The sequence below is a fragment of the Oncorhynchus tshawytscha genome, linkage group LG01 (assembly GCF_018296145.1).
Source record: "Oncorhynchus tshawytscha isolate Ot180627B linkage group LG01, Otsh_v2.0, whole genome shotgun sequence".
NCBI lineage: Eukaryota > Metazoa > Chordata > Actinopteri > Salmoniformes > Salmonidae > Oncorhynchus > Oncorhynchus tshawytscha.
In genome coordinates this window covers 37557808-37584790 of record NC_056429.1, presented here as the reverse complement: position 1 = coordinate 37584790, position 26983 = coordinate 37557808, and the positions used below count along the sequence as shown (strand labels likewise).

At 42.9% G+C, this 26983-nt stretch overlaps 1 protein-coding gene across 1 annotated transcript in view; it reads left to right on the top strand.

Moving 5' to 3' along the window:
* The first annotated feature begins 1362 nt into the window (after positions 1 to 1362).
* The window catches only part of LOC112250253 (tensin-3), a 60621-nt gene continuing 35000 nt past the window's right edge, over positions 1363 to 26983 (top strand). Inside the window, exons 1-2 of the mRNA XM_024420236.2 lie at positions 1363 to 1405; positions 13446 to 14513. Of these exons, the coding sequence (XP_024276004.2) occupies positions 13526 to 14513 (988 nt within the window). The 5' untranslated portion in view covers positions 1363 to 1405; positions 13446 to 13525. The remainder of the gene's footprint in view (positions 1406 to 13445; positions 14514 to 26983) is intronic.

Sequence of the window (26983 nt, the reverse complement as noted above, 5' to 3'; positions counted from 1 at the left end):
TTGAAACAGCAGTTTTCAGTTCTTTCCACAGATGGAGTCTGCAAAAGACCTGAGACTGGGACGGAGATTTGTCTTCCAACAAGACAATGATCCAAAACTGTGGAAAGAACTTCTACAATGGAATGGTTCAAAAATAAACATATCCAGGTGTTAGAATGGAAATATCCAAGTCAAAGTCCATGTTTGATTTCAGGTCTGGACTTTGACTTGGCCATTCTAACACCTGGATATGTTTATTTTTGAACCATTCCATTGTAGATTTTGCTTTATGTTTTGGATCATTGTCTTGTTGGAAGACAAATCTCCGTCCCAGTCTCAGGTCTTTTGAAGATTCTATGCCATCAAAAGGAACACAAAATTCGACATACCAATTAGGATCTGGCTAAAAATACTTGAATCCGTTACAGAACCCATTGCCCTTTATGGTTGTGAGGTCTGAGGTCTACTCACCAACCAAGAATTCACAAAATGGGACAAACACCAAATTGAGACTCTGCATGCACAATTCTCCAGAAATATCATCTGTGTACATTGTAAAACACCAAATAATGCATGCAGAGCAGAATTAGGCCGATTGCCCTTAACAGAGAGTATACAGTGGCAGAATACCCGACCACTGTGACTGACCCAAAATCAAGGACATCTTTGACTATGTACAGACTCAGTGAGCATAGCCTTGTTATTGAGAAGGGCTGCCGACGGCAGATCTGTCTCTCAAAAGAAGACAGGCTATGTGCACACTGCCCTAAAAAAAAATTAGCTGCACTTCCTAACCTCCTGCCAAATGTATGGTCATAACAGAGACACATATTTCCCTCAGATTACACAGACCCACAAAGAATTAGAAAACAAATCCAATTTTGATAAACTCCCATAACTATTGGGTGAAATACCAGTTTGCAATCACAGCAACAAGATTTGTGACCTGTTGCCAGAAGAAAATGGCAACCAGTGAAGAACAAACACCATTGTAAATACAACCTATATTTATATTAATTTGTTTTCCCTTTTGTACTTTAACTATTTGAACATCATTACAACACTGTATGTAGAAATGATATGACTTTGAAATGCCTTTATTCTTTTGGAACTTTTGTGAGTGTAATGTTAACTGTTCATTTTTTTATTGTTTATTTCACTTTTCTTTATTATCTACTTATCTATTTCACTTGTTTTGGTAATGTAAACATATGTTTCCCAGGCCAATAAAGCCCTTTAAATTGAAATTGAATTGAGAAGGAGAGTGAGAGAGCAGAGACAGAGAGAGAGGGCGTGGGGGGACCCAGGGGGGCAGTTAGCACCTATAGAGTAAGAGAGAAAGAATGTTACTCTCTGCTAGTCATCCTTTAGCTGCCTGAGAGAAAGAGAGACGACAGGAGAGGAGAGGAGCTCTACGCAAAACCTGGTCTGAACGGTTACCACTCTTTTCCTTCTCTTTCTCCTCTCTTACTCTTCTCTTCTTACCCTCTACTTTTCATTTATTATTTTATTTATCTTTCTTGTTTCACTCATGTGTTTGTCATCTGGGTTCTCTCCGACTTGTGGAATGAGGCGTTGCATGTTGTTTCCAGATGTAGTGATGATGTAAGCTGTGTTACAGTTGCTATAGGGATGACGTTGTTTCTGTATGTTGTTGTAGTACTATTTGTATTAGTGAATGCATGTGGTGTTAGTGATGGTTGTGAGTGTTTTTGGTGGGAGAGGAGTTGGTGTAAGTTACAAGGGTATTGTTTTTGTCTGTGTTGCAGCTTGTTCAATATGTGTGCTACATTGATGAGTGGGAAGGGATGTTTGCGTGCTGGTGTGTGTTTGTGTGTATGCTCTGTGGGAGGGAGTGGAGTAGAGGGGTGTGTGTGTGTGTGTGTGTGTGTGTGTGTGTGTGTGTGTGTGTGACTTGAGGTTGAGAGAGGCTTTACTATGCCAGTCTGGTTTTGAGTTTCATAGTCTCGCTGGACTGAGGAGGCTACACTGGGTATTTACCATTTCGTGTGTATGCGTGCGTGTTTGTGTGCGTGCATGTATGTGTGCGTTTTTGCATTTGTTCGTATTTGTGCGCATTTGTGCGTATGTATGTAGCTTTGTTAGGATGGATTTTTGTCCATCTGGATATCATACTGGGTTCAAAACCACCATTACGGAAAAAACACATGAAGTGTGTGATCTTGCATGATCTCATGTGACCACGTGATTTTATGTGAGGTTCATGTGACAGCATGCGACAACATGTGAGCACATGTGAAAACATGATCTCATGTGAAATAAATGTGACATTGGGATTGGGATTCAAAATGTCAACACGTGATAACATGATCTGCTACACCACCAGAATACATTCCTGCACTTTGCTGAAAGCTGCCGAGATTCAAGTCAATAATGGTCAATTATCACCACTAACGTTACATCAACATAAAACCAGCAGTGCTCAAGGGTACTTGACATAGAGTATACATGACTGCTTCGAGGATTTGAACTTGCAACCTCTTGAGTGCATCGGTGTTTCTGCAGTGCCACCAGGTTCATACTTATTGAGAATGGTGTAAGTGCAGACCACAATTAGAGGTGTTTTCTGTTAGAGGCGTTTCTTGATATGAAGTTACATCCATTGATGCTTGCCATTGGTCCGTGGCAGGTTCATTCGCGTCTGCATTGTAGCTAAGCCTAACCCTAATCCTTTTCCTAAACTTAACCTCAGTCTACTATCCTGCCATGCTAATTCATCAAACCTGCCAAGGCAGCAGCTACTCTTCCTGGGGTCCAGCAAAACTAAGACAGTTATATACAACAGATTTCACAACACATTGTGTGCCCTTCCTTATTTGACCTAGATAGTTTGTGTGTATGCATTGGTATGTAGGCGACGTGTGCCTTTTTAAACATGTATGTAGCTCTGTCCTTGAGCTGTTCTTGTCTAATGATGTTCTGCATTATGTCATTCTGTATTATGTTTCATGTTTTGTGAGGACCCCAGGAAGAGTAGCTGCTGCTTTTGCAACAGCTTATGGGGATCCTAATAAAATCCCAAATCCCAAATACACTCAGGCTACTACTCTACTCCCACACATCTACAACACAACATTCATGTGTATGTGTTTGTATAGTGCATATGTTATCATGTGTGTGTCTTTACTTGTGTGTGTGTGTGTCTCATCACAGTCCCCGCTGTTCCATAAGGTGTATTTTTAATTTCACTGATTTCACTGATTTCACTGATTGCATGATGGTGCAATGTTTCTGCTGGTATGATGGTGCATTGATCAGGCATACAGTTTAGATATATTATTGTTGCCCAAAGTCAACCTTTAATGCACTCCAGACCACAAGGTTGCAAGTTCAAATCCCGAGAGCAATAATGTGTTGTTTTTTTCCGTAAGGGTGATGCCAGCAATCTGAATTTCCTCCTACACCACCAGGTTTGTGTCCATGACAGAGATCGGCTACGGGTTTATTGGCAAGAATACATTTCTGCATTGCTAAACGTTGCCCAGAATCAAGTCAATGACTGTGCAATTACACGAACGAAAAAGCAGCAGTGCTCAGGGACACAAAACTGGGCAACATTTAGCAGTGCAGAAAATTCTTGTGTTGTAGGATGTTTGTAAAAGTTTCTCAAGACATTTGTTTTTACCAATCATCAGGACATCACATGATGGTCCAATATGGTTTTAAACCATCCCAAACCCTTGTAATAAATGACTGTGATGAAATGGTAGTTTTAAAGTCTGGGGTACGCTGTTCAGCCTAAGTATGGGATTTGAACTCATCACTTTTGGGGCGCACAATTTTTTATGCTGTGCCACAAAGCCTGTAGCATTCCCATACACATTCATTTCATTACCTATAATACATCTCTGCACTTAGCAAAAGACTGCCATCTTCATTGCTTTTTGAGTTATCAGTTATTGTGACTATTCTCTCATTATTGATTTCATTGACTTATTTTAGCGATTTGAGGGTTTTCTGTATAGTTCAACGTTACTCCTGAATCACTATGATAAATATAATCGTTTTTCACGAGTTGACTTTTAACAAAGCTGAGATTAACATTGCACTCCAAAGTGTAAGAAAGAGTACAGGTGAAATCAGTTATGAACACAGGCGTGGGGACGTAGAAGAACGATCAGAATGCCATGAACCAAGAGGTTGTGAGTATAAATCCCCAGTGACAACATGTTGAATAATAATTACTGAAAAAAGAAACATACACAATGTAGTCATGTATGTGAAAGTGTGTCAAATATGTAAGTTGAAAACATTGTTTGTTAAAAGCACTGTGTGTATCATAACGACACATTTTTGTTTTCACATGTGCAGTGCTCCAGAACCATGTTTCCACATGTGAAATGTTAAGTGAAGTGTTCCAAACCACATGTTTTCCCATTAATTCACATGTGAAATTTCATGTGAAATCATGTGATTTTCCACATGTGAAATTATGTGGTTTTTCTATAAGGGCACCCACACAATGTTTCAGGTTAGTGTTTCATCCTGGTAACTACATGAATCTAGAATATGTTTATTTTATTGCTCTGTGAGTTCAGCAGTCTGGCTGCTGAGACTGTTTTATGAATGAGACAAGATGTGAATACTAAAGGGCACCATATTCCCAATATAGTACGAAATATAGTGCCCCATATGGCTCTGGTCAAAAGTAAGGCTTTATATACGGAATAGGGTGTCATTTGGGATGCACACACTGTTTCATTTATGAAAAGTCTGGATGGAAGGAGAACCCAGATGTTCTAGATCATTAGCTAAGATATTTTTATGGAACGTCATACCTAATATCAACATCTAGTGCAATTGTGTGGCACAAACCTTATGGTTATGGTAGCTATATACTGTGCATGTTATGCATGCGTTGTTACAGTAAGAGTATGTTATTATTGCTCTTCAAGATGAAAATGTCTGTCTAAACAGCTTCCATCAGATAGAGGAATTTGTGTGTTATCTAGTATCAACATCTGGTGCAATTATTGGACTTTTGTTGAACAGAGTGGATAGTCAGCTGGAACCACTCTCTAGTTCATTCTACAATCCTTTTTGTCTTTCCTGGTTTACTCTGATATTAGAGGTCACTTTGTGTGTGGTGTGCAAGTGTGTGAGGGAGAGAGCTTGCCATCTGTGTCCTGTCACAGCAGGGCCGGCGCCAGAACAAATCAGTTGGAGGGCCCTTTGATTTCCATAGGTGGGCACATTTTTTTCATGGGACCTTCAATTTCTTACCAGGTGTAATAGTAAAAAACGTAGGAAGCTTGTGAGTTTCAAGTTTGGGGAAGCTTATGATTTATCCTCCCATTTATACCAATCTGCGTGCCAGTTATGATTATTTTTACATGCAAATTGTCATGGAACAGTTTCCTTTCAATAATAAATCATTGTCAGATGGTTAATCATAAAAATCTGAAGTAAAATTAGAAAAATCTTAAAGTTAAAATTCAACTATGGCAAGAGGACCAGCCTCTGCCATATGGACACATTGGTAAACTGTATAGAACTCTAAGATAGCCTTTAGGACAATTCAGAAGTAAGCCTATAACTTCCATTGTCAACTAAGTAAAATACATAGGTCTAAAGCCAACAAATATAACAGTAGAAAACATTCCGGTTTTCTCTACTCTGCCTCCCTTTCTATTGGTCTTGACTTGATCTATTGCTAGTGAAGTGCAACATTGTATCACATCATCACTGGGTCCAGCCTGAAGCTGTAGCCCTCAGAGTTTCCTGCTCTAGTGATGTTTCTACTCGATATATGGGATCATCAGATCATGATATTTGGCTCTTCCACACCAAAGCGTTAGTGATTATCGAGGCTGGGAGTGTTGGATAGATTTTTTAAAGTACTGAGGAACTATTATTCGCAACGAATGTTAAAAAACAGACTTTGTTGACTTGTGTGAGGTAAACAAAAAATAACTGAGAAGCTCAGCTTATTTGTTGTGTACATGGTTAAAAAATCAGACAGATGGGCACTTTCATACAGTTGAAGTCAGAAGTTTACATACACCTTAGTCAAATACATTTAAACTCAGTTTTTTCCCAATTCCTGACATTTAATCCTAGTAAAAATGTCCTGTTTTAGGTCAGTTAGGATCACCACTTTATTTTAAGAATGTGAAACGTCAGAATAATAGAAGAGAGAATTATTTATTTCAGCTGTTATTTCTTCAACACATTCCCAGTGGGTCAGAAGTTAACAAACACTCAAATAGGTTTTGGTAGCATTGCCTTAAAAATTTTAACTTGGGTCAAACGTTTTGGGAAGCCATCCACAAGCTTCCCACAATAAGTTGGGTGAATTTTGGCCCATTCCTCCTGACAGAGCTGTTGTAAATGAGTCAGGATTGCAGGCCTCCTTACTCGACACGTTTTTTTCAGTTCTGCCCACAAATTCTGTATAGGATTGAGGTCAGGGCTTTGTGATGGCCACTCCAATACCTTGACTTTGTTGTTGTCTGACGGGACACTGGAGTGGAGCGGGTTCAGTAACCAATGCCCGCTCAATGTCCGTGTCCAGCTCCCAGACGACCGGCGCTACCAAGCAGGAGGCCGGGAGAATGGGAGTCTGATCCATGGGCTGCACCTCTGTATCATACAGTTGGAACAGTGCATCTGCCTTAACATTCTAGGAACCTGGTCTGTAGGACTGGGTAAACACAAAACGGGTAAAGAACATGGCCCACCTTGCCTGACGAGGATTCAGTCTCCTAGCTGCCCGGATGTACTCCAGGTTGAGGTGGTCAGTCCAGATGAGGAAAGGGTGTTTAGCCCCCTCAAGCCAATGTCTCCATGCCTTCAAAGCCTTAACCACAGGCAACAGCTCCCGGTCCCCCACATCATAGTTCCACTCCGCCGGGCTGAGCTTCTTCGAGAAGAAAGCACAGGGGCGGAACTTCGGTGGCGTGCCCGAGCGCTGAGAGAGCACGGATCCAATCCCAGCCTCTGACGTGTCCACCTCCACTATGAATGCCAAAGAGGAATCCGGATGGGCCACCACCGGAGCCGAGGTAAACAGAGCTCTCAGCTGCCCAAAAGCCCTGTCCGCCTCAACCGACCACTGCAGACGTACAGGACCCCCCTTCAGCAGTGAGGTAATGGGAGCAGCCACCTGGCCAAAACGCTGGATAAATCTCCGGTAGTAATTGGCAAACTCTAAAAATCGCTGCACCACCTTTACCGTGGTGGGAGTCGGCCAATTATACACGGCTGAAAAGCGGTCACTCTCCATCTCCACCCCTGATGTGGAAATGTGATACCCTAGGAAGGAGGCGGACTGTTGAAAGAACAGGCATTTCTCAGCCTTGACGTACAGGTCATGCTCCAACAGTCGTCCAAGTGCCTTGTGCACCAAGGACACATGCTCGGGGCGTGTAGTGGAGTATATCAGAATGTCATCGATATACACCACTACACCCTGACCGTGCATGGTCTCTGAAAATCTCGTCTACGAAGGATTGGAAGACTGATGGAGCATTCATCAACAAAAACGGCATGACGAGGTACTCATAATGCCCTGAGGTGGTACTAAATGCCGTCTTCCACTCGTCTCCCTCTCAAATGCGCACCAGATTGTACGCACACCTGAGATCCAGTTTAGTGAAGAAGAGTACCCCGTGCATTGACTCAATTACCGTGGAGATAATTGGTAACGGGGTAACTGCACCTCACCTTACCGCAGACCTCCATCCTTCTTCTTCACAAAAAAAGAAACTAGAGTTAGCATCGAATAGCCCCCGTGATATGCAACTTTTCAGGGAAGTTAGGAACCAATATACACAGGCAGTTAGGAAAGCTAAGGCTAGCTTTTTCAAACAGAAATTTGCATCCTGTAGCACAAACTCAAAAAAGTTCTGGGAAACTGCAAAGTTCATGGAGAATAAGAGCACCTCCTCCCAGCTGCCCACTGCACTGAGGCTAGGAAACACTGTCACCACCGATAAGTCCACTATAATTGAGTATTTCAATAAGCATTTTTCCACAGCTGGCCATGCTTTCCACCTGGCTATCCCTACCCCTGCCCCGGTCAACTGCCCGGCACTCTCCACATCAACTCGCCCAAGCCTCCCCCATTTCTCCTCCACCCAAATCCAGATAGCTGATGTTCTGAAAGAGCTGCAAAATCTGGACCCCTACAAATCAACCGGGCTATCCGATCTGGACCCTCTCTTTCTAAAATTATCTGCCGAAATTGTTGCAACCCCTATTACTAGCCTGTTCAACATCTCTTTCATATCGTCTGAGATTCCCAAAGATTGGAAAGCTGCCATGATCATCCCCTTCTTCAAAGGGGGAGACACTCTAGACTCAAACTGCTACAGACCTATATCTATGCTACCCTGCCTTTCTGAGGTCTTCGATAGCCAAGTTAACAAACAGATTACCGACCATTTCGAATCCCACCGTACCTTCTCCACTATACAATCTGGTTTCAGAGCTGGTCATGCGTGCACCTCAGCCATGCCCAAGGTCCTAAATGATATCATAACCGCCATCGATAAGAGATATTATTGTGCAGTCTTATTCATCAACCTGGCCAAGGCTTTTGACTCTGTCAATCACCACATTCTTATCGGCAGACTAAACAGCCTTGGTTTCTCAAATGACAACTACTGCTCTGATAGAGTTCAGTGTGTCAAATCGGAGGGCCTGTTGTCTGGACCTCTGGCAGTCTCTATGGAGGTGCCACAGGGTTAAATTCCCGGGTCGACTCTCTTCTCTGTATACATCAATGATGTCGCTCTTGCTGCTGGTGATTCTCTGATGCACCTCTAAGCAGATGACACCATTCTGTATACCTCTGGCCCTTCTTTGGAAACTGTGTTAACTAACCTCCAGACGAGCTTCAATGCCATACAACTCTCCTTCCGTGGCCTCCAACTGCTCTTCAATGCAAGTAAAACTAAATGCATGCTCTTCAACCGATTGCTGCCCGCACCTGCCCGCCCACCAAGCATCAACACTCTGGATGGTTCTGACTTATGTGGACAACTACAAATACCTAGGTACCTGGTTAGACTGTAAACTCTCCTTCCAGACTCACATTAAGCATCTCCAATCCAAAATTAAATCTAGAATCGGCCTCCTATTTCACAACAAAGCATCCTTCACTCATGCTGCCAAACATACCCTCGTAAAACTGAGCATCCTACTGATCCTCGATTTTGGCAATGTCATTTACAAAATATCCTGCAACACTCTACTCAGCAAATTGGATGCAGTCTATCACAGTGCCATCCATTTTCTCACCAAAGCCCCATATACTACCCACCATTGCGACCTGTACACTCTCGTTGGCTGGCACTCGCTTCATGCTCATCGCCAAACCCACTGGCTCCAGGTCATCTACAAGTCTCTGCTAGGTAAAGCCCCGCGTTATCTCAGGTCACTGGTCACAATAGCAGCACCCACCCATAGCACGCTCTCCAGCAGGTGTATCTCACTAGTCACCCCCAAAGCCAATTTCTCCTTTGGCCGCCTTTCCTTCCAGTTCTCTGCTGCCAACAACTGGAAGGAACTTCAAAAATCACTGAAGCTGGAGACTTATATCTCCCTCACTAGCTTTAAGCACCAGCTATCAGAGCAGCTCTCAGATCTAATTGGTATATTGTAATTACTTTGCCACCATGCCATATTTATTGCCTTACCTCCCTTATCTTACCTCATTTGCACAAACTGTATATATATTTTCTTTACTGTATAATTGACTGTATGTTTGTGTATTCCATGTGTAACTCTGTGTTGTTGTATGTGTCAAACTGCTTTGCTTTATTCTTGGCCAGGTCACAGTTGTAAATGATAACTTGTTCTCTACTAGCCTACCTGGTTAAATAAAGGTGAAATAAAATGTAAAACATTTTAAAATATATATTGTGTTTTGGAGAAAATGGGGGTCATGTTAGCAGTAACTGCATAACGTTACTGTGAAACCAAGGTAAATAAAAGCTATTTCTCCCAGTTCCACTCTATGAGCAGTTACTACCTTTATGCTTGGTAGGGCAGTATTGCTAGTCACACTACCCAAATTGCAGGCTTCCCAAATAGGTATAGGCCTACACACTTGTGATTAAGTGAATATGCCCGAAAAGTTGGTGTTTGGAGCATATATTGCATAGGTGATGTTAGGGCCGAGACAAAGTTGAGGGCCGGCAAACTGTGCCAATATATCCTCAAAACACTGGCTTTGAAGGAATTATCACTTTTATACAACGGGTTACCAACATATTCAAATAATTATTGACATATTTTAATTAAATACATAATTCATAAAAATAAACTCATACTATTTCATCCTTCCACGAGATATAGTCCTGACACAAATCTAGGGTTGCTACCCAGGCCGGCTGGTCATTTGTCCTATCGGTTTGGTTGCCGGAGTTGTGACCCAGTCGTTAAGTCTTTTTGTTCTAAATCTATGGATATTCAAAAAGAACAGTCGTTCATTCTAAATGTTCCATTACCATGATGGCTGTGAATGTTCTTATCCCTTGCTTGCTTGTCTTAAGGATGGATCGGTGTCCCGCTAACGGGACAACTTCCGGTGAAACTGAAGGGCGCGCATTTCAAATAAATAATCATAAATATTATGGATTTTAAACATTTAGGTACATATGTGTCTTATATTGTCTGAAAGCTTACATTCCTGTTAATATAACTGCACTGCCTGATTTACAGTAGCTATCACAGCGAAAACATGCCATGCAATTGTTTGAGGACGGCGCCCCACATCAAAATATTTTTCCACCGCACAGGTTTCATACATTCACATTTAACGATTAAATATTCACTTACCTTTTGAAAATCTTCCTCTGATTTGTCATCCAAAGAGTCCCAGCTATAACATGTAGTGTAGTTTTGTTAAATACAATCCATCTTTATATCCCAAATGGTCTGTTTAGTTGGCGCCATCGATTTGAGTAATCAATTCGTTCAACTTGCAGAGAAAGGGATCCAAATATCTACCCCTAAACTTTGTTTCAACAAGTCAAAGTACGTTTCTATTTACTCCTCAGATACCCTAAAATGCAATCAAACTATAATATTTATTTCAGAAAGAAGTATGTTCAATAGGAAACCTATTTTAGCAGTAATGTCTTCATGGTGCGAGCAAACACAAATTTCCAAGACTGTGTCCTTCTACTGAAACTGACTTCTTCTTATTTTTTAAGTTAAAAGCCTGAAGCCTTGAACATAGACTGCTGACACCCCGTGGAAGCCATAGGAATTGCATCCAGGGAGCTCATTTTCAATATGACATTTCTCTTGCATTTCTAAGAGGATGGCCTCTCAAATAAAAAAATGTCCGGTTGGTTTTTCTTTCGATTTTCTCCAACCATATCTATTGTGTTATATTCCTACATTATTTTAACATTTCTACAAACTTCAAAGTGTTTTCTTTCAAATGATACCAATTATATGCATATCCTGGCTTCAGGGTCTGAGCTACAAACAGTTTACTTTGGGCACATCATTCAGACAGGAAATGAAGAAAAAAGGGTCCTATTCCTAAGAAGCTCTAGCTTGCCACCTTTGGCTAACACAGTCACTTAAAACTGTGCAGCCAGAATAACAGCAAAGTTGCCGCATTTGCTTTTGTTTAATATGTTTTCTAGTGATTTTTTTGGGCATACATCCATAACAATGAGCTAATGATGTGCGATTTCGCCTGGCATATAACATTTGCTCTCTCGCTAGGTCACTGTTCAGAAGAGATAGCCAACTACACAGCTAACACAGTCACTTCAAACTGAAGCTGATATGACAGCAAACTAGTTGCAATTTCGTGTTTTCTATTGACATTTTTCAGTATATATCCATAAAAATGATACTGATTCATTATTTCGACTGGCTGAGAAAAGCTGCCAGCCTGACTCTCTAATCCCGACTCTCAACACATTTTTTTTTTACCACAGGACAGCTGGAGATCGGATTTCACTACTGAAACAATGTTTCAAATCTCGGAGAGACAGCAAGGTTATTACAAATCTCGCTGTGGAAAACCAAATGCTAGTCTAAAAGAAATGGGAGATAATGTCTAAATGTTTTTTTAGAGTGTAGATCTAGTATATAAATTATACTGAGCTGGCTGAGCTGATGAGACAATGGTGTGAGGAGTCAGATGGAACAGAGCAATTAGGCATTTGAACGTCATAGATTTGGTGATAACTTGTGGAATAGACACCAGCTCAATATATAAAAAAATCGAATGATCCTCTGTGGCTAAGTCATGCTCCCTGGTGAAGTATTTTAAATTATTTTATTTAGACAGGAATAATTATATAATTTTGCTAAAATTTCAATTTACATTAGGGCATCCTAACAGTGCACTGTGCACTTTCCTTTCCTATTTGCAAGAGGCTGAACCCAAAGATCTGATATAATGATGAGATGCTCATGTCTCCGCCCTAACAACGGGAGTCTCTGTCCCAAAGATGGGAAGGCAGGTGACAAGCTTAGGTCTGCATATTATTCCCATAGAAAAACATTGGGCTAATAATTGACAGATTTTGGCAAGTGAACCCTCTTGCTTAGCCTCTTCCTCTCTGCTGGAACTACACTGACTGCACAAAACATTAAGGACACTCTTTCCATGATACAGACTGACTAGGTGAATCCAGGTGAAAGCTATAATCCCTTATTGACGTCACTTGCTAAATCCACTTCAAATCAGTGTAGTTGATGTGGAGGAGACAGGTTAAAGAAGGATTTTTAAGCCTTGAGACAATTGAGACATGGATTGTGTATGAGTGCCATTCAGAGGGTGAAGGGGCAAGACAAATGATGTAAGTGCCTTTCAACGGGGTATGGTAGTAGGTGCCAGGCACACCGATTTGTGTCAAGAACTCCACCACTGCTGGGTTTTTCAAGCTTAACAGTTTCCCATGTGTATCAAGAATGGTCCACCACCCAAAGGACATCAAGCCAACTTGACACAACTGTGGGAAGCATTTGGAGTCAACATGGGCCATCATCACTGTGGAACTTTTTCCACACCTTGTAGGGTCCATGCCCCGATGAATTGAGGCTGTACTGAGGGCAAAGGGGAGGGGAGGTTCAACTGAGATTGAAATGTAATAACAATAACAAGGCTATACACAGGGGGTACAACTACCAAGTCTATAGACAGAGGTTAATTCAGGTAATTCAGGTAACATGTACATGTAGGTAGGGGTAAAGTGGCTATGCCTAGATAATAAACAGCGAGTAAGAGCAGCGTAAAAAAGGTGGGGTCAATGCAAGACCTGGGGGTAGAAGCTGTTAAGAAGCCTTTTGGACCTACACTTGGCACTGTGTGTGTGTGTCCAGTGCACCAGGCCTCTGTGTGTCAAAGGATGATTAAAAGAGGTTGAGGGTTGTAGGTTGTTAAGCGTGTCATACTTCTTGTGTCTGTGTGTCTAAGTACTCTGAGTTACCGCTGCCTGTTTTACACATCTTCTCTGCCTCTTCCTCAGCTCTGCCTCATAGCCCTGGCCCTGCCAATGGCAGCCTCTACGCCAGAGTGAGGAAGAGGAGTAGTGACAAAGGAGGTGATATGTTTCCCCAGGCAACCAGCGGCCCTATCCCCAGTGACCTTGCCCTGTCAGCCAGTAGTGATTCAGGCTTCTCTATTGCCTCCCAGTGGACAGGGGTTATTACTGCAGTGAGTCCCGGGAGAGGGCCCAGTGAGGACGAACGTACCCAGCAAAGGAGGCTTCTATCTGGGGTTGGCCTGGAGAAGGCTCTGGAAAACATGACAAAGCTCCCAGCCTCCAGTAATGGAGAGGGGAAGATGGACGGGGACAAGGAAGGCTTAGGGCAGCCTATCAACGAGGAGGCCTTGCCCAGCGAGAGGGAGACAGACATCCTGGATGATGACGAGTTTATCCCTGAGGCTAGCCCTGCCTTGGACAGGCATAGCTTAGCTAGCATTGGCTCATTGTCCTCTGAGAGCCTGCCTGAAGCCCAGCAATTGGTCCAGAGTGGAAGTGGATACTCCACCCCCTCCACCTACACCACCCAATCATGGGTGCAGCAGCAGCAGGCAGTCGACGCCCCAGAGGGGGAGGAGCAAACAGACCAGGGGTGGGACAGCCCTGTGGATACACCTCCTCTGATTGGTCCAGACACCCTGTCAGTTCCAGACATGCCCAATACGGGGACCAGCAGAAGAGAGGCAGTGCAGAGACGAGTGGAGGGTGGGGTGGGGGTTGAGAGGTCGCCTGTGCAGATGGACAGTGACAAACATTCCACACACACCACATATGCCACACACACCACACATGTCCAACACAGTACACATGCCTCACACACCACACACACACCCTTACCCTCAGGGGAACCCTGTGGGCAGGAGGAGCTTGCCTCGTTAGTAACAGACATGGATGAGTCCATCGAGCAGCTCAACCGGTTGATCCTTGACCTGGACCCCACCTTCATACCTGTCCCCACCCGACATCCCGCCCTCCCCCTATCCCGCTCCGCCTCCCTCCACACCAATGGGATAAGCCAAACGACAACCCGCGCCAATGCCAGCCAATCAGGTGAGACCATGTTAACCAGAGCGGGCTTCCATCGTTCTCATTCAAATAACATCATACTGATTAGCTAGCAATGACTTCAAATTGAACATCTGTTTGTCTAATTTGAGTTACAGTAGAATCACAATAGAATCACAGGGAAAGGCTCTGTCCCTGTTACAGTTATGATAAAAATGCATATTAGAAGGTGATTTTATTCGTTGTTTTCCTAAATTCTTACAGGTAAAACATTCTAAAGAATCAACAATTCAAACAATAACCAAATGGTCATCCAATCAAAGAATAAATACAATAAAAGCAAAAAAATAATCAGAAGACTTAGTCTGTCAGTCAATCTGTCAGTCAATCTGTGTGTTGGGGGAGGGGTGGGGTCTGGGCTGGCAATTGCTGGATGGAGGCGACAGTCTATGGATGAATTCCCTAGTGGGGAGGCAACCGTGAACAGCCATCTGGAGTGTGTATTTCTGTTCTGATGGTAATGTCAGGGTCATGGTTTCTGGGATGACTTGGGTGATGGTGGGGGCTGTTTCTGGGACATTTTGGGTGGTGGGTGGGTGTTGAATGTGGAAAGTTCTGGGTCTGGGACTGGTTCTAGCTTCTTCATTGTTGTTGTCTGGTGGATGGGGTGGGGGTTAGTGGGGTTGGGTTTTTTGGCTCTTACCCTGCCTGTGTGGGAACTGGGGCAGGTTCTGAAGAAGTGGCTGCCGTTCCTGCACCGGTTACAGGGTGCAGTCCAAAGTGGGAAGGTTGTGTTTACAGCTCTTACAGATGATGGCTGTGCAGGCTGTGGCCAGATGGCCGAGTTGGCTACAGTTCATGCACAGTTTGGGCATTTATACACAGTACCAGTCAAAAGATTGGACACTAATTCCATGGTTTTTCTTAAACCACTTTGGGCTAGGGGGCAGTATTTTCACTAGAGGTCGACCGATTAATCGGAATGGCTGATTAATTAGGGCCGATTTCAAGTTTTCATAACAATCGTAAATCGGTATTTTTGGACACCGGTTTGGCCAATTTATTATTATTGTTATTATTTTACACCTTTATTTAATCTTTATTTAACTAGGCAAGTCAGTTAAAACCTCTTAAGCCTACCCCCTACTTTTTCGAACATTCTGTTAAAAATCGCGCAACATTTTGGCGTCCTGCTACTCATGCCAGGAATATAGTATATGCATATGATTAGTATGTGTGGATAGAAAACACTCAGACGTTTCTAAAACTGTTTAAATCACGGCTGTGACTATAACAGAACGTCTGTTTCATCGAAAAGCGCAGGAAAATCTGATCACTGGAGATGGAAAAATTTCCATGCGCCACTTCAACCCATTGTTAAAGGTGAACCGTATTAAATGAGGCCGAGGTTGCAGTACCTACAGCTTCCACAGGATGTATAGAGTCTTCTCATTTGATTCTGATTTGATTCTTGGTAGATCCGACCAAAGGGAACCGATTCCCTCCGACCACCAACTTGATGCATCGTCTCTGTGTTTTTCCGGACATTTTTTCCACACGACCAGCTATCGAATTTACATCGCCTCCTGATGATTTTTATAGCTTATTAACGTGTAGTAATACCTAAAGTTGCATTAGAAAGGTATTTCGAAGTGTTTTGTGAAAGTTTATCGTCGACTTTTTAACTTTTAAAAAATGACGTTACGTTATGAAACGCTATTTTTTTCCGTTTATCACACAGTCTTCATAGATCGATATCTAGGCTATATATGGACCGATTTAATCGAAAAAAAGACCCAGTATTGATTATGGGACATCAAGGAGTGCCAAGAAAGAAGATGGTCAAAGGTAATGAATGTTTTATATTTTATTGTGCGGTTTGTGTAGCGCCGACTATGCTAATTATTTTGTTTACATCCCCTACGGGTCTTTTGGGGTGTTACATGCTATCAGATAATAGCTTCTCATGCTTTCGCCGAAAAGCATTTTAAAAATCTGACTCGGTGCCTGGATTCACAACGAGTGTAGCTTTATTTCAATACCAAGCATGTGTATTTTAATGAACGTTTGCGTTTTAACTAATACTATTAGCGTTTAGCGTAGCGCATTCATTTCCAGAGCTCTAGTTGGGACGACCCTTGCCCCCGACACATAAACTGCGCATAAATCTCAAGAGGGGTCAAGAGGCGCCAACCCAGACAGGATGACCACAACAGTGAATCAACCCATCCTGAGACAGGTGACGCACGGCACCCTCCAGGGACGTGCATGAGAGAGCCCCAGTAAGCCAGTGACCCAGCCCCTGTAATAGGGTTAGAGGCAGAGAATCCCAGTGGAAAGAGGGGAACCGGCCAGGCAGAGACAGCAAGGGCGGTTCGTTGCTCCAGAGCCTTTCCGTTCACCTTCCCACTCCTGGGCCAGACTACACTCAATCATATGACCCACTGAAGAGATGAGTCTTCAGTAAAGACTTAAAGGTTGAGACCGAGTTTGCGTCTCTGACATGGGTAGGCAGACCATTCCATAAAAATGGAGCTCTATAGGAGAAAGCCCTGCCTCCAGCTGTTTGCTTAGAAATTCTAGGGACAATTAGGAGGCCTGCGTCTTGTGACCGTAGCGTACGTGTAGGTATGTACGGCAGGACCAAATCAGAGAGATAGGTAGGAGCAAGCCCATGTAATGCTTTGTAGGTTAGCAGTAAAACCTTGAAATCAGCCCTTGCTTTGACAGGAAGCCAGTGTAGAGAGGCTAGCACTGGAGTAATATGATCAAATTTTTTGGTTCTAGTCAGGATTCTCCTTATTTAGCACTAACTGAAGTTTATTTAGTGCTTTATCCGGGTAGCCGGAAAATAGAGCATTGCAGTAGTCTAACCTAGAAGTGACAAAAGCATGGATTAATTTTTCTGCATCATTTTTGGACAGAAAGTTTCTGATTTTTGCAATGTTACGTAGATGGAAAAAAGATGTCCTTGAAATGGTCTTGATATGTTCTTCAAAAGAGAGATCAGGGTCCAGAGTAACGCCGAGGTCCTTCACAGTTTTATTTGAGACGACTGTACAACCATTAAGATTAATTGTCAGATTCAACAGAATATCTCTTTGTTTCTTGGGACCTAGAACAAGCATCTCTGTTTTGTCCGAGTTTAATAGTAGAAAGTTTGCAGCCATCCACTTCCTTATGTCTGAAACACATGCTTCTAGCGAGGGCAATTTTGGGGCTTCACCATGTTTCATTGAAATGTACAGCTGTGTGTCATCCGCATAGCAGTGAAAGTTTACATTATGTTTTCGAATAACATCCCCAAGAGGTAAAATATATAGTGAGAACAATAGTGGTCCTAAAACGGAACCTTGAGGAACACCGAAATTTACAGTTGATTTGTCAGAGGACAAACCATTCACAGAGACAAACTGATATCTTTCCGACAGATAAGATCTAAACCAGGCCAGAACTTGTCCGTGTAGACCAATTTGGGTTTCCAATCTCTCCAAAAGAATGTGGTGATCGATGGTATCAAAAGCGGCACTAAGGTCTAGGAGCACGAGGACAGATGCAGAGCCTCGGTCCGATGCCATTAAAATGTCATTTACCACCTTCACAAGTGCCGTCTCAGTGCTATGATGGGGTCTAAAACCAGACTGAAGCATTTCGTATACATTGTTTGTCTTCAGGAAGGCAGTGAGTTGCTGAGCAACAGCCTTCTCTAAAATTTTTGAGAGGAATGGAAGATTCGATATAGGCCGATAGTTTTTTATATTTTCTGGGTCAAGGTTTGGCTTTTTCAAGAGAGGCTTTATTACTGCCACTTTTAGTGAGTTTGGTACACATCCAGTGGATAGAGAGCCGTTTATTATGTTCAACATAGGAGGGCCAAGCACAGGAAGCAGCTCTTTCAGTAGTTTAGTTGGAATAGGGTCCAGTATGCAGCTTGAAGGTTTAGAGGCCATGATTATTTTCATCATTGTGTCAAGAGATATAGTACTAAAACACTTGAGCGTCTCTCTTGATCCTAGGTCCTGGCAGAGTTGTGCAGACTCAGGACAACTGAGGTTTGGAGGAATACGCAGGTTTAAAGAAGAGTCCGTAATTTGCTTTCTAATAATCATAATCTTTTCCTCAAAGAAGTTCATGAATTTATCACTGCTAAAGTGAAAGTCATCCTCTCTTGGGGAATGCTGCTTTTTAGTTAGCTTTGCGACAGTATCAAAAAGGAATTTCGGATTGTTCTTATTTTCCTCAATTAAGTTAGAAAAATAGGATGATCGAGCAGCAGTAAGGGCTCTTCGGTACTGCACGGTACTGTCTTTCCAAGCTAGTCGGAAGACTTCCAGTTTGGTGTGGCGCCATTTCCGTTCCAATTTTCTGGAAGCTTGCTTCAGAGCTCGGGTATTTTCTGTGTACCAGGGAGCTAGTTTCTTATGAGAATTTTTTTAGTTTTTAGGGGTGCAACTGCATCTAGGGTATTGCGCAAGGTTAAATTGAGATCCTCAGTTAGGTGGTTAACTGATTTTTGTCCTCTGGCGTCCTTGGGTAGGCAGAGGGAGTCTGGAAGGGCATCAAGGAATCTTTGTGTTGTCTGTGAATTTATAGCACGACTTTTGATGTTCCTTGGTTGGGGTCTGAGCAGATTATTTGTTGCAATTGCAAACGTAATAAAATGGTGGTCCGATAGTCCAGGATTATGAGGAAAAACATTAAGATCCACCACATTTATTCCATGGGACAAAACTAGGTCCAGCGTATGACTGTGACAGTGAGTGGGTCCAGAGACATGTTGGACAAAACCCACTGAGTCGATGATGGCTCCGAAAGCCTTTTGGAGTGGGTCTGTGGACTTTTCCATGTGAATATTAAAGTCACCAAAGATTAGAATATTATCTGCTATGACTACAAGGTCCGATAGGAATTCAGGGAACTCAGTGAGAAACGCTGTATATGGCCCAGGAGGCCTGTAAACAGTAGCTATAAAAAGTGATTGAGTAGGCTGCATAGATTTCATGACTAGAAGCTCAAAAGACGAAAACGTCATTTTTTTTTTTTTTGTAAATTGAAATTTGCTATCGTAAATGTTAGCAACCCCTCCGCCTTTGCGGGATGCACGGGGATATGGTCACTAGTGTAGCCAGGAGGTGAGGCCTCATTTAAAACAGTAAATTCATCAGGCTTAAGCCATGTTTCAGTCAGGCCAATCACATCAAGATTATGATCAGTGATTAGTTCATTGACTATAATTGCCTTTGAAGTAAGGGATCTAACATTAAGTAGCCCTATTTTGAGATGTGAGGTATCATGATCTCTTTCAGTAATGACAGGAATGGAGGTGGTCTTTATCCTAGTGAGATTGCTAAGGCGAACACCGCCATGTTTAGTTTTGCCCAACCTAGGTCGAGGCACAGACACGGTCTCAATGGTGATAGCTGAGCTGACTACACTGACTGTGCTAGTGGCAGACTCCACTATGCTGGCAGGCTGGCTAACAGCCTGCTGCCTGGCCTGCACCCTATTTCATTGTGGAGCTAGAGGAGTTAGAGCCCTGTCTATGTTGGTAGATAAGATGAGAGCACCCCTCCAGCTAGGATGGAGTCCGTCACTCCTCAGCAGGTCAGGCTTGGTCCTGTTTGTGGGTGAGTCCCAGAAAGAGGGCCAATTATCTACAAATTCTATCTTTTGGGAGGGGCAGAAAACAGTTTTCAACCAGCGATTGAGTTGTGAGACTCTGCTGTAGAGCTCATCACTCCCCTAACTGGGAGGGGGCCAGAGACAATTACTCGATGCCGACACATCTTTCTAGCTGATATGCACGCAGAAGCTATGTTGCGCTTGGTGATCTCTGACTGTTTCATCCTAACATCGTTGGTGCCGACGTGGATAACAATATCTCTATACTCTCTACACTCGCCAGTTTTAGCTTTAGCCAGCACCATCTTCAGATTAGCCTTAACGTCGGTAGCCCTGCCCCCGGGTAAACAGTGTATGATCGCTGGATGATTCGCTTTAAGTCTAATGCTGCGGGTAATGGAGTCGCCAATGACTAGAGTTTTCAATTTGTCAGAGCTAATGGTGGGAAGCTTCGGCGTCTCAGACCCCGTAACGGGAGGAGTAGAGACCAGAGAAGAATCGGCCTCTGACTCCGACCCGCTGCTTAATGGGGAAAACCGGTTGAAAGTTTCTGTCGGCTGAATGAGCGACACCGGTTGAGCGTTCCTACAGCATTTCCTTCCAGAAACCGTGAGAAAGTTGTCCGGCTGCGGGGACTGTGTCAGGGGATTTATACTACTATCTGTACTTACTGGTGGCACAGACGCTGTTTCATCCTTTCCTACACTGAAATTACCCTTGCCTAACGATTGCGTCTGAAGCTGGGCTTGCAGCACAGCTATCCTCGCCGTAAGGCGAGTACAGCGGCTGCAATTAGAAGGCATCATGTTAATGTTACTACTTAGCTTCGGCTGTTGGAGGTCCTGACGAATCGTGTCCAGATAAAGCGTCCGGAGTGAAAAAGTTGAAAAAGTTGAGGAAAAAATAAATAAATATATGAACGGTAATTAAAAAGTGAAAACCGTAAAGTTGTCAGGTAGCAAAACAGGTTGGCAACAAAACGCACAGCAACTCGAAAACAAGCCTGCAAGTTGTGACCGGAAATGACGTATCTCAAAACAAGTGTCTATCTCAAACCACTCCACTTAAGCCCATCAATGTTAATTGGGGCCTGTTTAACCTGTCTTTTCCTACAGTCCACAATCACCTCCTTTGTCTTGATCACATCGAGGGAGACGTTGTTGTCCTGGCAGGTTTCTGACCTCTTCACTATAGTCTCATCATTGTCGGTGATCAGGCCTACCACTGTTGTGTCGTCAGCAAACGTAATGATGGTGTTGGAGTCATGCTTTGCCACGCAGTCATGAGTAAACAGGGGACTAAACACGCACCGCTGAGGGGCCCCAGTGTTGAGGATCAGCATGGCAGATGTGTTGCTGCCTACCCTCACCACCTGGGGGCAGCCCATCAGGAAGTCCAGGATCCAGTTGCAGAGGGAGGTGTGTAGTCCCAGGGTCCTTAGCTTAGTGATGAGCATTGTGGGAACTATGGTGTTGAATGCTGAGCTGTAGTCAATGAACAAAATTCTCATGTAGGAATTCCTTTTGTCCAGGTGGGAAAGGGCAGTGTGGAGCGCGACTGAGATTGCATCACCTGTGGATCTGTTGGGGCGGTATGCGAATTGGAGTGGGTCTAGGGTTTCCTGCATTATGGTGTTGATGTGAGCCATGACCAACCTTTCAAAGCATTTCATGGCTACCGATGGAGGGCTTCGGGGGTGGTAATCATTTAGGCAGGTTACCTTCACTTTCTTGGGCACAGGGAATATGGTTGTCTGTTTGAAACCTGTAGGAATTACAGACTCCGTCAGGGAGAGGTTGAAAATGTCAGTGAAGACACTTGCCAGTTGAGTCCACATCCTGGTAATTCGTCTGGCCCCGCGGCTTTGTAAATGTTGACCTGTTTAAAAGTCTTGCTCAAATTGGCTATGGAGAGCGTGGGCACACAGTCATCCAGAACATCTGGTGCTCTCATGCATGCTTCATTGTTGCTCGCCTCGAAGCGAGGATAAAAGCCATTTAGCTCATCTGGTAGGCCTTCATGTTCCAATTGCTGAAAATAAACCACCACTAAAGGACACCAATAATAAGAAGAGACTTGCTTGGGCCAAGAAACACGAGCAATGGACATTAGATCGGTGGAAATCTGTCCTTTGGTCTGATGAGTCCAAATTTGAGATTTTTGGTTCCAACCGCCGTGTCTTTCTGAGACGCAGAGTAGGTAAACGGATGATCTCCGCATGTGTGGTTCCCACCGTGAAGCATGGAGGAGGAGGTGTGATGGTGTTAGGGTGCTTTGCTGGTGACACTGTCTGTGATTTATTTAGTGTTCAAGGCGCACTTAACCAGCATAGCTACCTCAGCATTCTACAACGACACTCCATCCCATCTGGTTTGCGCTTAGTGGGACTATCATTTGTTTTTCAACAGGACAATGACCCAACACACCTCCAGACTGTGTAAAAGCTTATGATGGAGTGTTTATTAGACAACCTGGCCTCTTCAATCACCAGACCTCACCCCAATTGAGATGGTTTGGGATAAGTTAGACCGTAGAATGAAGGAAAACAAGCCAACAAGTGCTCAGCATATGTGGGAACTCCTTCAAGACTGTTGGAAAAGCATTCCTCATGAAGCTGGTTGAGAGAATGCCAAGAGTGTGCAAAGCTATCATCAAGTCAAAGGGTGGCTATCTTCTGTATACCACCCCTACCTTGTCACAACTGATTGGCTCTTACTGAGATTCCACAAATGTACTTTTAATGCACACCTGTTAATTGAAATGTATTCTAGGTGAGTACCTCATGAAGCAGGTTGAGAGATTGCCAAGAGTGTGCAAAGCTGTCATCAAGGCAAAGGGTGGCTACTTTGAAGAATCTCAAATATAAAATAAATGTTGATTTGTTTCACACTTTATTGTTTACTACATGATTCCATATGTGTTATTTCATTGTTTTGACGTCTTCACTATTATTCTTCAATGTATAAAAAAGTACAAATTAAGAAAAACCCTGGAATGAGTAGGTGTGTCCAAACTTTGGACTGGTATTGTATATCTGTCATTTTTTTGGACCTTATTAAACTTCTTATGGCTGCAGTGGCAGTATTGAGTAGCTTGGATGAAAGGTGCCCAGAGGTGCCCAGAGTAAACGGCCTGCTCCTCAGTCCCAGTTGCTAATATATGCATATTATTATTAGTATTGGATAGAAAACACTCTGAAGTTTCTAAAACTGTTTGAATGATGTCTGTGAGTACTATATTTTTGCTGGTAACGTACTGTCAGGGTTTGGGAGTAACGGATTACATGTAATCTGTTACATAAAACTGTAACTGTAATCCGTTACTCCCAAACCCTGACAGTACAGCTCTTCAGTTACAGTACATATTTACATTGGAATCCCTCAGAAACATACTGTACAACAGTCCTCTGACTGTCTGTCTGTCTGTCTGGCATGAGGACTCTGACATGATGCCAAAGGCCAGGCTAAAGAAAATAAAGCTGTGCCAGCTTTCAGCTGTTTAGACAGAGAGCTGAACCGCAGGTAGTTGAGTTAATCATAGTTTGGTTTGGTTTGGGTATGTTCTCCTAGCAGAGTTCACTACTTCCAACACAGACATGCTTTATTCGCCTTTGTCCTCTATGTTTGCTGAGTGGGTGTAAAAGTTTGACTTAAACCAGTAATTGGAACTTTTATATAAGCACTGTAAAACCAGGTTCTCATAGGTACAGTACAGTAACTGACTTAAACTAATCTTTTGAAGTGACTGGAAGAAATGTCTTCACAGCTAGGATTATATGTACGTAGCAGTGCCTAAGAAAACATAGCTGTATTCGTTGCAGTTGGCACTGTACTGTATGTATCAGGACAAGGGGATAATGTGACAAACAAACTGGTGTAATGACAATTAACTAGATGTGAACTGTGAACTGTGTGTGTGTGTGTGTGTGTGTGTGTGTGTGTGTGTGTGTGTGTGTGTGTGTGTGTGTGTGTGTGTGTGTGTGTGTGTGTGTGTGTGCCTGCCTTAGGTACCTGAATTTTGCAACCCTACTTTGCAGGCCTTTTTCTGGCACCTGTATTAGGGTAAAACTAGGCATCAAAATAAGACCTTATGAGACATGTAATGTATTGTCGTTTGTGGTTTCCAAAAATCTTTACAGGTAAAAGGTCAAATAAGTTCAAATTCAGTCATCATTAATTGAAAATTCTAAATAATAAATCATTCAAACAATGAACCATCAATTCAAATTAGGCAAACCAAATGGTCATTCAATCAAACAACAGCAATCAATCAAACACAAAAGAATCAGGAGAATCCATCCATCAGTCACTCAGTCCACAATGTTTCTTTGTGTTGGGGGAGGGGAAGGGGTGGAGTCTGAGCTGGCAGTTGCTGGATGAAGGTGACAGTTGTGGTTGGTCGGTGCTATGTCCAGGGTTAGTGCTGGTGTTGGGGCTGGAAGTTGTGTTGGTTCTGGTGTGATGAGTTAAGTGAGTGAAAAGGGAAATTGGTTGCAAAAGCCAGAGCCAATTTGTGTCTGCGGGCAGGAGTTGTGACAGAGAGAGAGTTTTACATTTTGTATAGATATGCGATATACATTTTAAAATAAATTCCAAATATTGTTTACATATTTATTGTCCTATCATGATAGGACAATCCCCAATCCTATATCCTAGACACCCACACACTAAGAAGGAGTCCTTCTCTGTTTTATAGGCCTACTGCAAGTAGCCTATATGCAGCCAAGACAGAAAGATTAACACGGTCGGAGACCCACTAAAGCAGCACCGCCTACTCAAGTGTTTGAGCCTGCCTGGCAGGTTTGGTCCTATAAAGCCAAACCCCCCAGATGGGTGAGCATAATATCGCTCAAAGCCACTGATGAGAACCTTGATGACCTCGTACCACGCTGGTGGGGATTCTGGTGGAGTACCCCCACCCAGTGGCAGTGCTGGCAACACTACAGTAGCTGCAGTAACCCTTTGGGATGAGGTCGCACTGGGACAAATAGAGAGGGGGCAAATTATTGTGGCCCTGCCGTCACAAAATCATAGAGTGGTCTGACTGCACTGGGGTGATTGGAAAAATGGTCACAACGGGGGACCAATGTGAGTGTTTGTTGGAGGAAAGGGGTGTGTCCGAGTTCCATAAGCTAGGACAAGACATTCGTTAATCAAATCTCCCAATTCTTGCTCAATTTGGCATGCCTTCTCAAACAGCTACAACTGTATACGCATTCACACATCAAGTCTCCTCTTGAGTTGGGCTCGGGGTTGGAACAACTGTTGAACATCTGAGCTTGCGGTTGTTTGTGGGGGAGGGGTGGAGAGAGTGTGCGTATGTATCCCACATATGTTGCTATGGGGTAATGATGTTAGGAACAGGGTAGGATGATTCACAATAATTGTTTGACAAAATAATAATTGCTTGCCGAAAATGTAATTTTTGTAATGTCATTCCTAGTTATTGGTAACAATCCTTCATAGGAAGGTCCTACATTATTACACATACTATTCGTTAATTGTGTAAACAAACTAAGATTAAGCAATCATTTTCTACATAATATATATATCGTTTTTAAAACTACATACAGCATAATCAAGGTGTGGGCATTGGAAATGCTTTTGGCTGTTGATCTGCTTCTTTTCTCTAGCTTGCATAGTGTGCTCTTTTCAAAGAATGGGTCCCAGTCTCTGGGGGGCCCTGGTATCCAGGTGGGCAGGGGTGGTCTGCCAGTCAATTTGGAAGACAACCCAACTTGGGATGCGGGGAGGTTTTAGCGGGTAGTGGAGAAGAATTGGAGGTTTACTCAGTCGCAGTGAAAATAATCATGTTACAGCTATATGGACACTCAATCATTATGGTACTTTTTAATGGTAAGTTTACAAACATATATTATGATAAATGAAATTGAAGCTTGTATCTCATTAAGGCAAATGGTGAAATGTGTATAGCCAGTTGTAATTGTAATTGTAATGGCAGATAATTAAAAAAAGCACAATCAGTATTTACCTGGCTAAAAGATAAGGAATATAATATCTACTCCAACGGGCAAAGAAACTCGAAAGGGGTGATGATATTAATTAAGGATAATTTCATCCAAATGTGTAAGTGTACTACATTACTTAATGGATCACAAAGAAATACAACTTTTACATCACCATGTAGTTTACCAATAAAATGGTCTGACGGTGAAGTGGACAAACTAGGTATTTATATCCCAAAGAAATACATTCTCACTACAATACATTTGAATAGAACATTAGCAAAAATAGATAACATATTGATACCATGGAAAGGAAAATACCTGTCTGATTGTGGAAAAATCACCCTGATTAACTCTTTAGTCGTATACTAGTTTACCAAGTTGCTTATGGCCCTGCCTACACCTAACATCTTGTTTTTAAATTATATGACAGCTGTGTGCCATGCAGGTTGCAAAATAGTTGGGAGAGATTTTCATTGTACCGATTCTATGGCACATGGTTTATGAACTGAAACACAAAATGACGCTGTGTCACCAGCAAAGCACCCCCAGACCATCGTCCTTCATGCTTCATGGTGGGAACCACACATGGAGAGATCATCCGTTCACTTATATGGAGGTTGGAACCAAAAATCTCAAATTTGGACTCATCAGACCAACGGACCCATTTCCACGGGTCATTGCTTGTGTTTCCTGGCCCAATCAAGTCTATTCTTATTGGTGTCCTTTAGTAGTTCTTTCTTTACAGCAATGTGACCATGAAGGCATGATTCACGCAGTCTCCTCTGAACAGTTGATGTTGAGATATGTCTGCTACTTGAACTCTGTGAAGCATTTATTTTGGATGTAATTTCTAAGGCTGGCAGAGATAACTCTGGGTTTTCCTTTACTGTGGCGGTCCTCACGAGAGCTAGTTTCATCATAGCGC